Below are 18,438 nucleotides of genomic sequence, written 5' to 3' on the forward strand. Positions count from 1 at the left end.
GATGCTCATTCTCTATAGTACCCTGGACCCCAGACACTCATCCTCTGTAGTACCTGGACCCCAGACGCTCATCCTCTGTAGTACTCGGACCCCAGACGCTTGCCCTCTTGTAGTACCCAGACCCCAGACGCTCATCCTCTATAGTACCCGGACCCCAGATGCTCATCTTCTTGTAGTACAGGGACCCCAGACACTCATCCTCTGTAGTACCCTGGATCCCAGACGCTCGCCCTCTGTAGTACCCAGATGCTCACCCTCTGTAGTACCCGGGACCCCAGACGCTCGCCCTCTGTAGTACCCGGGACCCCAGACACTCATCCTCTGTAGTACCCAGGATCCCAGACACTCACCCTCTGTAGTACCCGGGACCCCAGACACTCATCCTCTGTAGTACCCTGGATCCCAGACGCTCGCCCTCTGTAGTACCCAGATGCTCACCCTCTGTAGTACCCGGGACCCCAGACGCTCGCCCTCTGTAGTACCCGGGACCCCAGACACTCATCCTCTGTAGTACCCAGGATCCCAGACACTCACCCTCTGTAGTACCCAGATGCTCACCCTCTGTAGTACCCGGGACCCCAGACACTCATCCTCTGTAGTACCCAGACCCCAGACGCTCGCCCTCTGTAGTACCCGGGACCCCAGACGCTCATCCTCTGTAGTACCCAGACCCCAGACGCTCGCCCTCTGTAGTACCCGGGACCCCAGACACTCATCCTCTGTAGTCCCTGGACCCCAGACACTCATCCTCTATAGTACCCGGACCCCAGACTCTCATCTTCTATAGTACCCGGACCCCAGACGCTCATCCTCTATAGTCCCTGGACCCCAGACGCTCATCCTCTATAGTACCCGGACCCCAGACACTCATCTTCTATAGTACCCGGACCCCAGACGCTCATCCTCTGTAGTCCCTGGACCCCAGACACTCATCCTCTGTAGTACCTGGGACCCCAGATGCTCATCCTCTATAGTACCCAGGACCCCAGACGCTCATCCTCTATAGTACCCGGGACCCCAGACACTCATCCTCTATAGTACCCGGATTCCAAGTGCTCATCCTCTATAGTATCCGGGACCGCAGACGCTCATCCTCTATAGTACCCGGGACCCCAGACACTCATCCTCTATAGTACCCGGATTCCAAGTGCTCATCCTCTATAGTATCCGGGACCGCAGACGCTCATCCTCTATAGTACCCGGGACCCCAGACACTCATCCTCTATAGTACCCGGATTCCAAGTGCTCATCCTCTATAGTATCCGGGACCGCAGACGCTCATCCTCTATAGTACCCGGGACCCCAGACACTCATCCTCTATAGTACCCGGATTCCAAGTGCTCATCCTCTATAGTATCCGGGACCGCAGACGCTCATCCTCTATAGTACCCGGGACCCCAGATGCTCATCCTCTGTAGTACCCAGGATTCCAAGTGCTCATCCTCTGTAGTCCCCGGACCCCAGCCGCTCATCTTCTTGCAGTACCAGGGACCCCAGATGCTCGCTCATCCTCTTGTAGTTCCCAGGATTCCAGATACTCATCCTCCGTGGTACCCGGGACTCCAGGTGCTCACACCCTCCTGAGTGCCTCTTCCACAGTGCCACACTGGGCCTTCAAGGAGCTTGGGGCAAAGGGGGCACAGAGCTAGTGGAGCCCCCCGGGAGAGGGTGCACACAGGAGGTAAGGACCACGCTAAGGCGGGAATTACTGGGACCGGCTGCCTCCAGCCCTTACCTGCATGCAAGTAGGCCAGGTCTGGGTTCTCGATGTCGGGGTGCTGCTCTTTGAGGTGGTTCCGGAACTCCACGGGGACGTTGGTACCATAGTCACACTTGGGGCAGTTGTACATCTTGACACCCTCATGCTTGCCCGTGTGTAAGATGTGCTTGCGGATGTTTTCGGCACAGTTTGACCTGTCAAGTAAGTCAGAGGGGTTAGCTCAGTATCACAGTATCACAGAGTGGCATGTGCTGGCACTTCTGAGTGTAACCATGGGCCAGCTACTGCTGGACATGTCCTCCACTCCTCTGATGACCACTGTAGAGCCTACACACTGTCCCACATACCTGCCATGCCTCGATGACCACTGCATACATCCTGCACAAAGTCCAGAGTGTCCTTCACATCTCTGAGGGCCATCACTGGCAGACTGTGCACACTCTCCCAGGCCCGGAGGCCACCAGATCCTGGGGCTCATCTATAAGTTGGCTATTTGCCCTAGCACCTCTTCTCTGTATAGAACCAGAAATACAAAATCCCAGCTACCATATTTTTAATATCACATTATCCTGGTACCACTTGAGGGCACTGAAGGCGTTTCATGAATCTGAGAACACACCTTCCCAGGGAAGAGGAGGAGGAGGACAAAAGGAAGCAGAGAAGGCATGGGAAATCAGGAAGCCTCTGCACTGAAGCCCCTCAGAGGCTGCAGCGGCTGAGTGCAGCACCAAGTAGGGGTCCTGAAAGCAACAGGCCCCCCAACCCTTACCTTGATCCACCCAATATCCACCTGGGCAATCTGCTGAATTCATGGTGGGGGTTGGGGGGTGGTGGTGGGGTGGAGAGGCTCCCAAGGATGATGGGGCAAAGGTGGATTGATCCCACTGAGGGTCCCTGAAGACAGGAGTGGGCTCCACCCACTTTCCCTGACGACACAGCAACACAAGGACAGCGGATGCTGCCAACTGAGGCCAACGTCCTCCTGCCCCCTTGCCCTCAGCGCCTGCCTATCCCCGGGGCGTGCAGAACACCCAGTCCTTCCGGGATGCTGGTGTCACTGGTAGAAGCTGACACAAATGGCCCCATTCAAATTCGAGCAGGGGTGCTGCGTGCCCTGATGAAACAAACAAACAAATCCGATGGCCGGCCTGTGGTCTGCAAAGGAAAACCAAATGGCAGAAGACTGAGCAGGCTTCACTAAGAACAAAGGCCTGCCAAGTGTTCTGTGGAGAAACGTTCCAAGTGCAAACAAGGCCAGGGATGGTGGACACCAAGCCCCACTCCAGCGCAAGCTCCAAGGAGCAGCTCCCAGGAGCTGCACATTTCCTAAACGTTCTCACTGAAGTGGCTTTGGGAGGCACTCTGCCGCTGAGTGCTCTAGGACAAGACCTGCTGCCTCCAAGCGCTCACTTCTGAATCGTGAACCCCCAGGGGCCACAGAAGGATGAGCTCCAAGGGGTCGCCAACAGCTGCGTTTGGGAGATCGGAAACAGACCCTGGTCAAGAGGAAGAAAGAAAAAAGACCATTTCCCAACCTTTTGACACCAACTTGAGCAGGCAAACAACACCATAACTGAAGAACCAGGACTGTACTTTTGTACAAGACCTGTGCTCTAGGTTTCCTGCTAGACACTCCACTCTCCCTCCATGCTGTGCAACGTTTTCATTAGCCCACTATGCCAATTTATTTTTATACATGTTGCTGACTTCAGCTGCCACTAACAAGATCTAATGAGACTATAAATTAAGCAGAGTTAACATATCCTAATGGTTTCATTTATGACGACCGACCCAATAAACTTTTACATTCAACTATTGAGCTAACGCATGATAATTATCAATGTAAATAGAAACACATCCACAATTTTGATGGTTGATTCTCTGATTAGTGGGTGACTTCCAAACTTGGTCCATGACCTCTGAAGTATGGCTTATACCTTTATGATCTGATGAGGACGCCGAGTAAGCTTTCCAGACAATGTTCACACACGTAAACAGCGGGAGAAGGAGGATGAGCGGAATAATACGCTTAACTCATCGTACGGAAAGATAGCTGAATGAGGCTGAAAGACACTTCAGGAACACGGCGGTGCGTGTGCTTTACGCACAGCTGCGCACTCTGCAGCTCAGCTCGGTGTGTGAGCACAGCATTAACGTGGGGCCACTATATGAAAAACTTACAGTCAGAACTAGGTTCTCTTTAAAGCCACCACAGGAGCGGGATGGAGGCGCCATCTCAGCAAGCCAAGGTGGCAGTGACCTGGTGCTGCTACAGCAGAAGGACCCACGTGGTGGCTTTCACAAGCAGCAAGGTATTTTCTCAACAAACCAACAACCAAATGTGTTGTCATCAAGTCGTTTCTGGCTGTGTGCGTGTCCTTACAATGGCATCTCTAGAGCACGCGTCCTTACAACGGCATCTCTAGAGCACGCATCTCTAGAGCGCGCGTCCTTACAATGGCATCTCTAGAGCCCGTCCTTACAACGGCATCTCTAGAGCACCTGGGTCACAAATGAAAGGTCCAGCTTTGTGACAGTTAAAAGCAGAGGAACATTTTTAAATCTCCCACTGGAGGGATGACCGGGTCAAAATGACCCATTTGATTCCACAGATTGATGACTGTTTTCCACACTCCTCCCTACACTCACCATTGCTTACTGACACCGGGAGGAAAGAAATACAGCTCCTATGGTAGTCCATCAGCACTGCCAGCAGGCTGTCCATTCTGCATGCCACCTGCGTCACTCCCTCATGGGGCATCAGAGGCAATCCCCTGCCGAGGAAAGAGGAGCACATGACCAGCACCCACACGTGTTTCCACGAGTGACACAGCCATGGGAGGACACGCCATGCAGAGACTGAACAGTCACTGAAGGGATAAAAGAGGCGACTTTGAAAAAACCGTTCATTCTCCTAGATACAGGGATACATCTTGGAGAAAATTAGGCCAAATGTCTTAGAATGTAGTAGCACTGTAAGTCTAAAATTCAAGAGAATGTTACCAAGGCAAGGAAGGTGTGTGCATTTGATGGGGAAACAGGGCTGAAGGTAAAGAAGAGAGACTTCTTTTCATTCAAAAGCACAACAATAGTAACAACCCAAAAGCCCCAAGAAGCATTGAACTTGAGATGTTTAAAAGACCATTACACATTTTAAATGTTTTAAAATGTCCTGTTTTAAAAATAATTCCCATATTGTAAACATATGTCTATATTATGTGTATGTATGAAGATTTTATGTATAACTTTGTCTATGTTATTTATATATTCCATTTATTTATTTAACATATTTAGTTGTGTTTTATACACAAACAAAAAATACAAACATGGGAATAAGAAAGGGGAAATAAGACAATGGTTTTCTACAATGCCAAAGGTATATTCCATTTTTTCATGGATAATAGTGCTTTTCCATTTTAAATCATTCTTCCGTGTTAATGTTTCTTGCATAAAACCTTTAAAAATATTTAGGAAAGGATGGACCTTTCCCACCAACAAGATCAATGTCCAATATCAAATGGTCCCAATCCAAGATTGAGAAATGAAAGCTGTACCATGTTATGTCGATGCTGCTGAAAGTGAACTATTTAGAAAGGAGCAGGAGCCTTCATTGCAGGCGGACGCCCACGTCATATACAGCACAGCTCAATGTGTCTCACTAGGTATGTCACAAGATTTGGGGAAAACATAAAAGGACCTTCTGTTAAGTAATTTTGGATGACATCCAGCTTGTGTTAGTCTGGGTAGACTAGAGAAACAAACTATGGACACACATATGTGTATAAGAAAGAGGTTTACATACAAGGGCAATTGAACATGAAGAAAACATCCCAGCCCAGCCGAGATCAAGTCCATAACTCCGATATTAGCCCATATGTCTGATACCAATCTATAAAGTCCTCTTCAGACTCATGAAACACATGCAATGAAGCCAAATGCAGGACGGCCACAAGCCAGTGGATAGAAAGTCTTTGGGTCCAGTGGCGTGTAAGCATCTCAGTGCTGGTAGGGGTCTCTCTGTGGCTTCTACAGTTTCTGAGGTCAGGTTGCATCCATGTGGCTTGTCTTCTGCAACGTCTCCCAGGGAGTAGCAGAGAGAGAGGTGCCTTCTGCCTCCAAGGAGGAAGCACCAGATTTCCCAGAATTCTCAGGAGAAGGCCATGCCCACACAGAAGTCTCATTGGCTATCTCCAGATTGACAGCCTAGACTCCACTCCTACACTCTTAATCCTTAAATTGACACCAGATTAGGCGACTACCATGTTTCCCCGAAAGTAAGACCTACTTACAGTTTTGGCTCTCCCCGAAATATAAGGCACCCCCAAAATAACACCCCCTGATAATAAGACCTCCCCCAAACTTAAGGCCTCTCTGATAATAAGGCCCCCTGAAGCTACCATAACTCTGGACTGTAGCGGCAGGCGCCGCAGCGCAGCCCACTGTTGGCCACAGTGCAGCGGAACAGACAGGAAGTGCAAGGTGTCTTTTAATCAGAGAGCCCGCACCGCTGCCGGGGCAAGCTGCCTCCTGCTGCTCGCTCTGCCCTGATGGAGTCTGGCTGACTCACAATTAGACAGTGAGTCGCGCGGGGCAGGAGTCGGCCACATTGTGTGGACACACAGGGGTGAATGAGGTAGGGGGGAAATGTCTGATAAAGGGTTGGGGCATGTCTGGTGAAGGTGTCCACTGGCACAAGGGAGGGGGGGTCACTTAAAATGGCACTGTTGGCACTGGGATATCACTTAAAATGACACAGGAGGATCAGAAGGGGTTACAAAATGGTAATCCCCCCTCTGGTCCTCCTGTGTCATTTTAAGTGATCCCCTCCCCCCACTCTGATACCCCAGTGTCATATTTTTTTTTAACCCCTAGACATGAGCACGAAAAGAAAAGGCTACTCCAAGGAGGACAAGAAAGGAATCGTGGAAGACTGCTTTCTGCAAAGAGAAGATGTTCAGTATCCGATTGGTCTGAAATTGGCGAGCAGAATACGGTAACCTCATGGAACAAGTGGACAGGGAAATGTTAAAAAGCACATGTGTGGATCAGGTTGGCAACCATTGTTTTCCAAGCTGGAAGACCTGCTCTGTGAATGGGTTGTTGACAGGAGAGCTAAGGCTTTGGTTGTGAACAGGGCTCAGATTCAAGAATTTGCTCTTCCAATGGCACCACAGTTTGACATAGCCCCCGAAGATTTCAAAGCATCACAACACTGGCTGGATCATTTCCTTCAGCGAAGTGAGCTGTCTTTAAGAAGATCCACAACTTCTACCATATACAGGTCATAAATTTCCTTTTTGTTTGTTCAACAGTAAATGTGTACTATATTCTCCTTCATGGAAAAATAAGATATCCCCTGAAAATAAGACCTAGCGCATCTTTGGGAGCAAAAATTAATATAAGACACAGTCTCATTTTCGGGGAAACGGGGTACCACACAGCTCTTAAATCGAACAGGCACATACCTGGAAAGATACAATGAAGTGGGGCTAGCAGCACACAGAAGTACAGAAGGAGTGAAGTGGTACAGAGATGATTGGTCAAACAGGGCCCTCTCAGGACTGCAGTGACACTGAGGTGGCACACAATGCTGAGCGGAGACACTGGGGTTTCAGGTAAAGAAACAGTCTGATGGCGCTGAGCTGCACTCAGGGCCGAGGACGAAAAGCGGGTGGGAAAGGTAAGAATATGGCCTTGCTTGGTTTAGACTCACTAGAAAGCACCAGCCCTAAGGTTTAAATGGCTCACAGCTCACCATACACTCTCCCCTTCCTCTAACTTAATCCCTGTCCCTTTCCATCTAACTTTAGGGTCACAACTGGAAGAGACAGATCATCATCACGACACAAAAGGCCTTCTGCTTTGGGAAGCCCATCTTGGCTGGTTGAAGCCTTGAGTGCGAGAAGAGGTGATGCATGGACCACTCACTTCTGGGTAGAGGCGACTAAGAACCCGCATGCCAGAGGGACAAAGGAAAGAGATCACCACATGTCACCAAGAGCCGGTCCCAATCCCACTGTTAGCCGCGGTGACCCTGCGTGCCCAGGGCTGAACCCCAGACTTCACAATGAGAGGGAGCAAGACCTCCCTAAAACAATAGTCCAGCAACTTTACCCAAAAAGAGAAACATGCAACAAGTGACGAGTCCCACAGGAAAGGGGAGGAGCACAGGTGTATTCAGAGATGCCCTATGATCTACAATGTTCTGTTTTCCACAACTACTAGGAGGCATGCAAATGAACAGAAAAGCTCAGTCTGTGCAAGAGTAACAGAAACTGCTTGGGAGAGAGAGCACCCAGATGGTGAATTTATCAGATGGATGCTGCAAAACAGCTATCATTTAAAAACGCACCCAACCCAAAACAAAACCCACTGCCAACAGGTTGGATCCCATTGCTAGTGACTCTGGGGGACACAGGTGTGCTTAAATAGTTCAGTGGGTAGTCTGTTACTTCCTGGAGCCTGGTTGTTCCATAGCGCCCTCAGTGCAGCTGGAGTCATGCCCCACAAGCAAATGAAGGTCCCCAGAGGTCAGCTCCATCCCCGGTAGGAGGGCTGACTCTACATTCATCAGCAGCAGTCCGCACACTTCCCACCAAAGGGGCTTCTCGAACGGCAAGTTATCCGACAGTATCCTGCTGCTAGTTCGCTACGTGCTGGAAGTTCCGCCACGAGGAGCTGGCGGCCTAGCTTCCAGCAGGGTGGGAGCATGCAAGCCACCACAGTGTAGCTAATGGACATGTGCACTGGCAAGCGTGCTGCACCGGGCTCCACAGCAAAGACGTCACCACTTGGAGGAGTCCGGTGTGTCTGACCCAACCCGTGGTGTTTTTGGGTTTTTTTTTCTTTTAAAAATAATGTTATTGGGGCTCTTACAACTCTTATCACAATCCATCCATCCACCCATTGTGTCAAGCACATTTGTACATTCATTGCTATCATTTTCAAAACATTTTCTTTCTACTGGAGCGCTTGGTATCAGATCATTTTATCCCCTCTCTCCCCAGCCCCCTCCTTCCCTCACAAACCCTTGATAATTGATAAAATATTATTATTTTGTCATGTCTTACACTGCTCAGCGTCTCCCTTCACCCACTTTTCTGTTGTCTGTCCCCAAGGGAGGGGATTATATGTAGATCCTTGTGATCATTTCCCCCTTTCTAGACCACCTTCCCCTTACCTTCCTAGTATCGCTACTATCATTATTGATCCTGAGGGGTTTATCTGTCCTGGATTCCCTGTTTCCAGTTTCTATCTGTACCAGTGTACATCCTCTGGTCTAGCCAGATTTGTAAGGTAGAATTGGGATCATGATAGTGGGAGGGAGTAAGCATTTAAGAACTAGAGGAAAGTTGCATGTTTCGTTTTTGCTATACTGCACCCTGACTGGTTTGTCGACTCCCTAAAACCTTTCTGTAAGGGGATGTCCAGTTGCTTACAGTTGGGATTTGAGTCCCCACTCCACACTCCCCCTCGTTCACAACAATATAATTTTTTTGTTCTTTGATGCCTGATACCTGATCCTATCGACACCTCGTGATCACAAAAGCTGGTGTGCTTCTTCCATGTGGGCTTCCTTGCTTCTGAGCGAGATGGCTGCTTGTTTATCTTCAAACCTTTAAAAGCCTAGATGCTGTATCTTTTGATAGTTGGGCACCATCAGCTTTCTTCACAACATTTGCTTATGCACGTGCTTTGTCTTCAGCAATCGATTGTGTCGGGAAGGTGAGCATCATGGAATGCCAGTTTAATAGAACAACATGTTCTTCCATTGAGGGAGTGGAGGTCCAATGTCCATCTGCTACCTTAATACTAAACCTATAACTATATGCACATAGATCTATTTCCCCATTCTCATATATATTTATATATGTACATGCCTATATTTAGACCTCTATAAATGCCCTATGCCTCCTAGTTTTTTCCTCTATTTCCTTTTACTTTCCTCTTATCCCACTATCATGCTCAGCCTTCATCTGGGTTTCAGTAATTCCTCTGTTACATAGCCCTTGATCAAGTCCTACCAGGCCTCCTACACCCTCCTCGTCATTGATTTTGGATCACTTCCTGTTCCCTTGTCCCTGGGTTTGTTAACACCCAATTCCTATACCTCCTACCCCTCTCCCATGTCCCCCAGCAATGTTCAGTCCCATTGTTTTCTCCTCCAGATTGTTTATCCTGCCTATTTTATCTAGATAGACATGCGGAGATAATATGCACCAAAAAAAAAAAAAGACTGAGTAAAACAAAGCAACAAAAGAAAACAAAACAACAACAAAAAGTGACATAAAAAGAAAAGCCTGGCTCTCCGTTTCTCTGCCACCCCGAGTGTGGTGGTGCTCCGACTTCACCATGTCGTCTCATAAGACTTTCAGGATTAAGAGATTCCTGGCCAAGAAACAGAAGCAGAATCGGCCCATTCCCCAATGGATTCGAATGAAAACCGGTAATAAAATCAGGTACAACTCCAAGAGAAGACACTGGAGAAGAACCAAGCTGGGGCTGTAAGGAGCCCCCTGAAGGGTGGCACGCATGGCCGCATTTTCCCAGGCTCAAATTTTGTCCCCATCTGATAACTTGAACTTCTATTGGCAAATAATCTGGTTTATTCCTTGGTTTTTTGCTTCCTAATCAAGTTTAACAATAAATGATGTAAGGCTGTTGGTGTGAAAAAAAAAAAAAAAGAAAAGCCTGTAAATAGCACAAGGTCTGTTTGTTGACCTTTAGGATTGTTTTCCAGTTGAATTTGATGGGGTGCCATGCCCTGGCCCCAAAGTCTATTTTTGGTACTCCCTCAGGACTTCCTTGCTCTGCTCCCCTTGCTGTTCTGCTGCACGCCCTTAGTGTTTTGCCTCGGTGTGGTGGGGTCAGATCGAGTGCAATTCCGGCACTGTGACTCCAGTGCTGTCCCCCGGAGGGCTATGGGGCAGCGAGGGATGTCTCGTCTCTTGGTGGGGCCGGCCATTTGGTCCTCTGTGTGCATTGGCTGCTCTGACCAGGGATAACACCCTCAAGGCTTGATGGGCCACACTCTTCCTCCCCCTTTATTTGCTCCTGTGTGCTCTGATCAGACACGTCCCTCTCCCTGAGCTGCAGCTTCAGTGCTGTCCTCTGAAGTACATTTTTCTGGGGGTAGGGACAGCTGTCCATGTAGTTGGCATTGGGGCCGGCCCCTCAGAGCTCTGTATTGGTTCCCTGCTTCATGCCGGCACGTTGCATTCACATCTTGGAGCACTGGGTTGAAGTCTAGTCTCCCTTTCCTTGTGGAGAAATAAACAGTACCCCCCAACCCTCCCGTGCAACCCTTGGTATTTTCAATGACCGCATAGGTATGACACGTTGGACCAAAGGAAGAACAACGAAGAATTGATACGTGTGAAATACACTGGTAACAAAGGAAAAATTCTTCCTTCACAAGAAGACACAGATCTGTCTGAGAAGAACTACAGGCAGCAGAATGCTCCTTGAGAGGGAGGTGGTGGTCATGTTATCAGGAGGACAAGGCCTTGAAGAAAAAGAGGAAGCGCTTCAAGGAGATGGAGACGGATGCTGCTACAGTGGCTGCCACAGCCGACCTCAAACACAACAGTGAGGACGGGGCGGGACTGGGCGTGTTTCATTCTGTTGAACATCAGATCACTAAGGGACTAAGAGTTGAAACCAACTCAATGGTACTTAACAAAAACAACAGCGTGCAGTACAGTACCATATGTAGATACTTATTATTGTATTATATTACACCCACTACTCGCTTATTGACACAAACTAGGTCCACATACCCAGTCCTCATGCAAAAGTCGGCATTATGGGACATTAGCGGGTGAGTGCATCATTTCACAACTGCTACATTTCATCATTGCATCATTGCCAGGTTACGCCAGAACTGCCACATCACATTATTACACAATCATTACACACCCCTGAGAAGTGGGGCCTTGCCATGCTAACATAAACTGTGACGCTCCCAGCCAGTGTTACTCCGACGCTGGCCAGCATCTGTGACTGCCAAGAGTGTGCTTGCTCTCGGTGCAGGAATTGGTTGACTGGAAGACTTTACTACTGTCAAGTAATGGGGTAGTCAATAAGTAAGTGTAAGTGAGCAGTGGGTATATTATAATTAAAATTATTTTGTACTGCATGAGCATGCTTAAGTTTTTTAGTGCATTTGGAAGTGAGTTTTATATGCAAAGAAAGGCCAGATAAATACTATCTACTACAATCAACATGTGATTGAACCAAAACATCCCGTCTCAATGTCATCGAGTCCATTCGGACTCATAGTAACACATGGCAGACCCGCCCCTGTGGGTTTCTGCGATTGTAACTCTTTATGGCCACAGAGAGCCTGGTATTTCAAAGCAGAACGCATAGGGACCAGCTCTGATGACTCTGAAATCTGACTGAGACCGAATGGACCTCACTCCTAAGTAGGGAGAAGCAAGAGCTTGTTCCAGCTGGCTCCCTCTCCCCCACCCTCTTCTGCACCTTTTCCTGTTCCAGTAGCTACCTGGGAAGTTACTTCCCAGTAAGGGTGCGCAGCAGAAGGGAAGGTGCTAATCCTTTATTAATGGGCCTGTAAGTTGCTCCCAATCATTTATTGGTATGAACAAGGTTGCCACGAATAATCCTCGGGAACTTCTTCATTTCAAGGGTTGCCGAAAGAATCCCACGGTGCCAAGTGGAAGAGCTTCCAGTGTCAATGGGCATATGTTTTCAAAATTTGAACAAATTCTGCCAAATTGCCCTCCAGAGGAGTCGTAGCAATTTACACTCCCACCAACAATGTTCGAAAGAGCTCTGTCTCTGCGCATTCTTGCCCATACAGTGTGGCACCAAAGTTTTGAAGTTTGACCAACGGAGTTTGGAATTTTTTTAAAGTTTTAATTTATAATTTATCTTGTGATGCATGAGCTTGAGTTTCTTTTGATGTACGTAAAGGTCACGTGTACACCATCGCCTGTGTTTGTTCTGCTTTTTCCCCATCGTGTTATCAGCTACGGTGGGTCACTTTTCCAGGGGCCAGAAATCCCGGCTGTATGGCAGCTGGTTCAGCACTGCGCTGTGACCTGAAAGGTCAGCAGTTGGAAACACCAGCCACTCTGAGGCAGAAAGATGGCATTTTCTAGTCTTGTGAAGACTCCCAGTCTCAGAAACCCACAGGGGAAGATGGACCCTGTCTTACAGGGTACTTATGATGAGTCAGCATCGACTCGATGGCAGTGAGCGAGATGATAGCATTTGAAGAGAGGAGGGGGTGGCTTCAGTAAGTTCATGAAACACCGGCATTGAGAGCAAAGTAAAAACGAAACGGAAAATCACAAATGCGGCAGAGGCTGCCGAGGGATTGGATCGCTCGTACACAACCCAGGGGGCGGCCAGCATGTATGACCACGGTGGGAAGAACGAAGCCTCTTCCAACAAACGGCCCAGCAATCCCTTCACTCGGCACGCGCCCAAAGGAAAGAGGAGCCATAGCTACAACAGGAAAACGCAAACCCATGCTTAGCATTGTGCAATTTGCAAAAAATGTCACCAACCTAGTGCCCATCAGGAGAAGGATGGCGAAGTGAACCTTGGTACATGCACACAGTGGGGTACTGCACAACCCTAAAGAAAAACGACGAAACTGAAGAACCGCAGGATGCAGTGGCGTTGACCACATTGGGCCGAGGGACGCTAGTCAAACACAAAAGGACAGATATTGTTCTCAGAGCACTGCTGGGGAGACCAAAAGAAATGGACGTCGACAGTTTCCAAGGGTGGTGGGGAAGCAGGAGGCTAGAGCGGTCGGCTGCCTGTAACTGCATCGCTCTTTCACCATTGCACAGGTGCTCTTGAAGTAGCACGGACAGTTGTGAAAGGATACACTCACATAACGGCGATTTCACTGGTCTGTAGAAATATACCTATGGTTCTCAAATAATTTTTTAACTGTTGTGAGGGGCAGGACGGGCTCCTCCATTTCAAAAGCTGTCGACCCCTGGGTGGTGTGTGACCTCTGGGGAGATCACATCCACTCAAAGGAAGCAAAGGGCAGGCGGGGACAGGACGAGATTGGGAGGTTTGAATCATGTGAATTGTTGAGTACAAAAATGAAGATGCTACCCCTACCTAATTGACAATAAACATTTTTTTTTAAAAAAGAGTTTGTGAAAAATGGTCCTCTTATTATTTTCCTCAGTTTCAGTCTCTTTTGACTTTTCTTACAATATCTTTTTGCATGTCTGTACCACAAGTGTTTTTAATTTTATTACCAAAACAATTTACTTTCATTTTATGGCTTCTAGGTTTCACATACTATAGTGAAAAAGACCTGCCCTATTTGGAAACTGTGAAAGAATTGCCCCAAATGTGGTTCTGGTACTTGTTCAGTTCCACAGATGCCCTGAGGCTGATTTCCAAAGTTTCCTCGGTGTGGTGTGCTGTGCTGTGCGATTCAGACGCTGCTCAGCTGAGTTGCCTCATGATCATTGATTAATAATTCACCTTTTCCTCACTGTCTTGCCACGTTACATTGCACGACTATCAATACTGAATTTAACTGAATCCAGGTGCTCCAGCGACTCATGCTGGCGGCCTGGGCATGTCGCTATGTGGGTCCCTGACTGGTACTGCCAGAAACGCCTCTCTCGTGCAGTCAGCGTTCCCACACGGAGGTCACAGCGTCCGCACCTACCTCACAGCTGTGCACGACAGCGCAGTCCTGGGAGGACATGGTCCAGCAACGAACGACTGCCATGCCACAGTCAGCTCGAGTCCATGAGCTCATTAGTAATATACTCTCATTGAGTACAGAGGAGAGATTAGTGTGGCAGAGCAGATAAATATGCTAGAAAGAATATTGGTTCTTGTTCCCCAACGGAAGCAGTTTCTCTACCTCTTGGTGTTTTTTCTGGGTAAAATGACTGACTGTCTTGATGTTCTGCGGACGAGTTGCCTGGTACGGTGTCAGGCATGGGTATCTTTGTGGAAAGTTCCTTTACCCTCCACCCTGAGAACTTTCTACTATCAGACAACCCGTAATTTCCTGTTATTCATCTTCCCGTCTTGCTCCTCTGCTTTGGGGAGGCTTCTGTTAAAAAGACAGCACTGTGCATTTCACCTCCGCTCAAGGACTTGGTGCTTTTTTGGGAGACAAGACGCCACGGCGGAGGCCCTTGTTGGTGCTGTACTTTACAGAGTGGACATTACAAAGTAAGTGGGTCTAAAATCACAAAAACCACCTTTGATTTTCCCTATGACTTCAGTAATTCATGATAAGCCTGGCCCTTCAACCTCCCAGGTGCTCTAATCTGGTGGCACTGTGAGCACTGATGTAGCCCGCATCCTTGTGACTCCCTCTGGGAGACCCGCTGCTTGTTGGTCCTGAGACCCCCACTTCTGGAAGACCTTCCGACCCCTTCTGTGAGGTCCTCGGGTCCCCGAGAAGCCCTATTCAACTGTGAGTCTGTGTGGGTCTCAGTACTGGGGCCACTTCTGTGAGGTTCTCTGGTTTGAATCCTTGCAACCCCTGTGTGACAGCTGCCATCTCCTTCCCGGGTCACAAGGTGACTTCCTGCCTTAGATAATAACAATTACCTCCGTTTTGCAGAAAAGGTAATGCAGAGAAACATAGATAATTTAGATAACTTGGGCAATGATTTTTCATATCATAAAATAATTTCCTCACAAACTGACAATGTGTCCAAAGGATTTCATACTTAAGAAATCTAATTTGAGTGGGAGACTGGGGGAGGAGCACTTTTAACATAAAAGATGCTAAAAGTCACAGCTAATTGCAGACTAATTAGAAATAACGATAAAAAAATGTTCTGAATTTTAAAACCCAAGGAATACGTAAAGCAGAGGCTGATGAAGCATCTCAGGAGCTGCCCTGTTGGGAGAGAGATACCCCGCCAGGAGCCTCCTTTGGGGAGGAGACACGCAGTTTCTCTCTCTCTTTCTTGCACGCGCGCGCGCGCGCGCGCGCGCGCGTGTGTGTGTGTGTATGTGAGAGAGATAAAGAGAGAGAGAGAGAGACACCCCACCAGGAGCCTCCTTTGGGGAGGAGACACACAGTTTCTCTCGTGTGTGTGTGTGTGTGTGTGTGTGTGTGTGTGTGAGAGAGAGAGAGAGAGAGAGAGAGAGAGAGAGAGAGAGACATCCCAACCATGAGCCTCCTTCAGGGAGGGGACACACACACACACACACACACACACACACACACACACACACACACACACTCTGTCTCTTGGTGCAGACTAAGTGGTGTATCTCCCGGGCACTTAAAAATGAAGGCTACTCATAATATTTTCTTCCTTCATGCTGGCACCACTATGCTGTCTTTCCTTTTGCATCACCAACGATCATTTTCTCATTTTTCTCTCTTATTCAACCTATAAGGGCTATTTAAAATTCTAAGACGTCTTCGACAATGCTAAGTATAGCACTTATGTTGGCATCATCACAAAATGTCATCCCTCTATGCTACTAAAATATTCAAGCAAATTATCAAACATAATAATGCTGCAAATGCTGGGGAACCCACAATTAATTGCCCTTTGTGATAAATAAACTGTGGTGTGGGCTCTGCTCGGGTCTGCAGACAGGAGAGCAGGGCTAACCTGGTGCAGGTAGGTTGCCTGGTGCGCTCACTTCCTTTTCCAGCACGTGCGCTGCGACTGGCTTTGTCGTGGGGGTTTCCTTCTTCGAGAACTGTATTTTTAGAATCATGTTTCCTGAGTTTTTCCAAGAGAGAATCACTTGTACTTAATTTTATGGAGCCTGGTGGTGTGGTGGTGATGTATTGGTCAGCAGTTAAACCACCGGCAGTTCAACGGAGGCAAAACTACGCTTTCTACTCCTGCAAACAGTTACAGCTTCGAAGGCCACGGGGGTTGTGGTGAGGTATTGTTGACTCCGTGGCAGTGAGTACTTCATTTTTGATTTAGCTAGGAGTAGAAACCTACTGGATGGCACCTAACAACAATAGTTTTCTATAGCACATGAGTCAGCCCCCGATCTGTTTGGGATATGGTGTAGTTTGGATTCATGAACGATGCTATTACTGGGAATTCTATCCAAGCCCCACGTACTCACCCCAAGCACGAACACTGGGAGAGTGGCTTTTTCCATGATGCCTACAGGAGGTTCAGCAATCAGCCAACGACATGATTGCTTTCTACTCAAGCATTCAACACCAGGATTGGGGGGGGGGTTGTCTATTTCAGGGGAGAAACATGCCTCTACCTGTGTCATCGAGCATACAGTACAAGGCCTCAGAGATCTGTGGGGAAAATTCCACCATCTTTTACATTCATTTCCACAAATTGTCGAAGCCTCCTCATATTGCATATATATTGAAATAATGAAGTCAAATATAGAACTGAACAAAGAGGCAAAATCTGAGGGGGAAAAAAGAACCAGTAATAACATGTGAAATTTGTATAGAAGTTTAGAAAACCCTTTTCCACAGATACAGCTCTGATGATGCTAACAGCTGCAATGAAAAATGAAGGCTAACAGGGAACAGCCTCCTTCAGGAATGTGAGGGCAACATTACAGGCTAGACTTTCCTCAGAGAACTCACCATGCAAATTCAAATAAGAAAATTCGGAGATTCACCGAAAAGAAGTATATTCCGTTTATTCACCACCTTGCTCCAAAACAATGTGAGCAGAGCGCATTTTCCGGGCTGCTGTACGGATTTGATAGACTCGCCCCACTGTGACGGCGAGGACTAAGGCAACGGTAACATGTTCACAAACGGCGTGGAGACGACATCCACCCTGTCCTTTACTCGCTGCGGTTGTAGTAAATGTAAGATAGTTCACTATCTCCATTTCTTACTGTACTTGAAGACAATTTTGATTTGAAATAGAAACAGGTTCCTACGATGATCAGAGCACATGCGTGTGTGGTCTGTCTGCAGCGTTATCTGCTTGCTGGGGCAGTAAGCTTTAAAAGCTCGTCGTATTCCTGAGAAGGCCCACTGTGGTGATACGGCCCACTATGTGCATTCTCCACAGCCATCTCACTGTTTCTGGGAAGAAGAGCCTGACTATATTTTATAACAAGAACCTAAAATAAGTAAGGAATAATCCAAAGAAAGTCTTAATGGACATTAAACTTCTGAAGTCAACACACTTCTTTCACCAGGGATACTTTGTAATACGTCTAATAGACTGAAGGAAAAAAAGCAACCACATCAACACAGCAGACGTTGGAAGCCTTGAGGGGCTGAGACAAACACAGCTCCCAAGCACTGCGGGTCAGAGGCGCGCCCACCCAGAGCCTCCAAGGAGTTTCACACAGCAGAGCCGCCACACCCAGCCAATCTCCCCACGCTCTCAACTCCAGGTCCCAGAAGGAAGAGGCTGATGCTTCTCAATGACTGAACAGCTGTGCTGACTTACATTTCAGATTGGCTAAAAATAAACAAGCTATATACTCCTCCCGCTTAAGTGGGTCATTTTATCAATTAGCCATTCAGCAAGCGGGGTCAGGTCACTTGGAGCTAAGAAAGAGGCACCACAGAAGCAGGATGAAGGGCACAAAGACCGTGCCCACCGCTATAAAGACGCCAATGAGACAGTTGGCAACACATGGGGCCGCACACTGCCAGACACCATCACAAGTGAGTGCCATGGGTTTTAAAGGTTAACTTAGAGACAGGAAGCTACAGACATTCTAGAAGAACACATTTGTGCGATCTTGCTCAGGTAAGCTTTCCTACAGAA

The 18,438-nt window shown here is 48.0% G+C and overlaps 1 protein-coding gene across 2 annotated transcripts in view; it reads right to left on the reverse strand.

Moving 5' to 3' along the window:
• Positions 1–18,438, reverse strand: part of ZNF407 (zinc finger protein 407) — a 379,519-nt gene that overhangs the window by 96,673 nt on the left and 264,408 nt on the right. For both annotated transcript variants that reach the window (XM_075533277.1, XM_075533278.1), the window contains exon 8: positions 1,736–1,914. In XM_075533277.1, the coding sequence (XP_075389392.1) occupies positions 1,736–1,914 (179 nt within the window). The remainder of the gene's footprint in view (positions 1–1,735; positions 1,915–18,438) is intronic.

This window comes from Tenrec ecaudatus, chromosome 15 (genome assembly GCF_050624435.1).
Source record: "Tenrec ecaudatus isolate mTenEca1 chromosome 15, mTenEca1.hap1, whole genome shotgun sequence".
Lineage (NCBI taxonomy): Eukaryota > Metazoa > Chordata > Mammalia > Afrosoricida > Tenrecidae > Tenrec > Tenrec ecaudatus.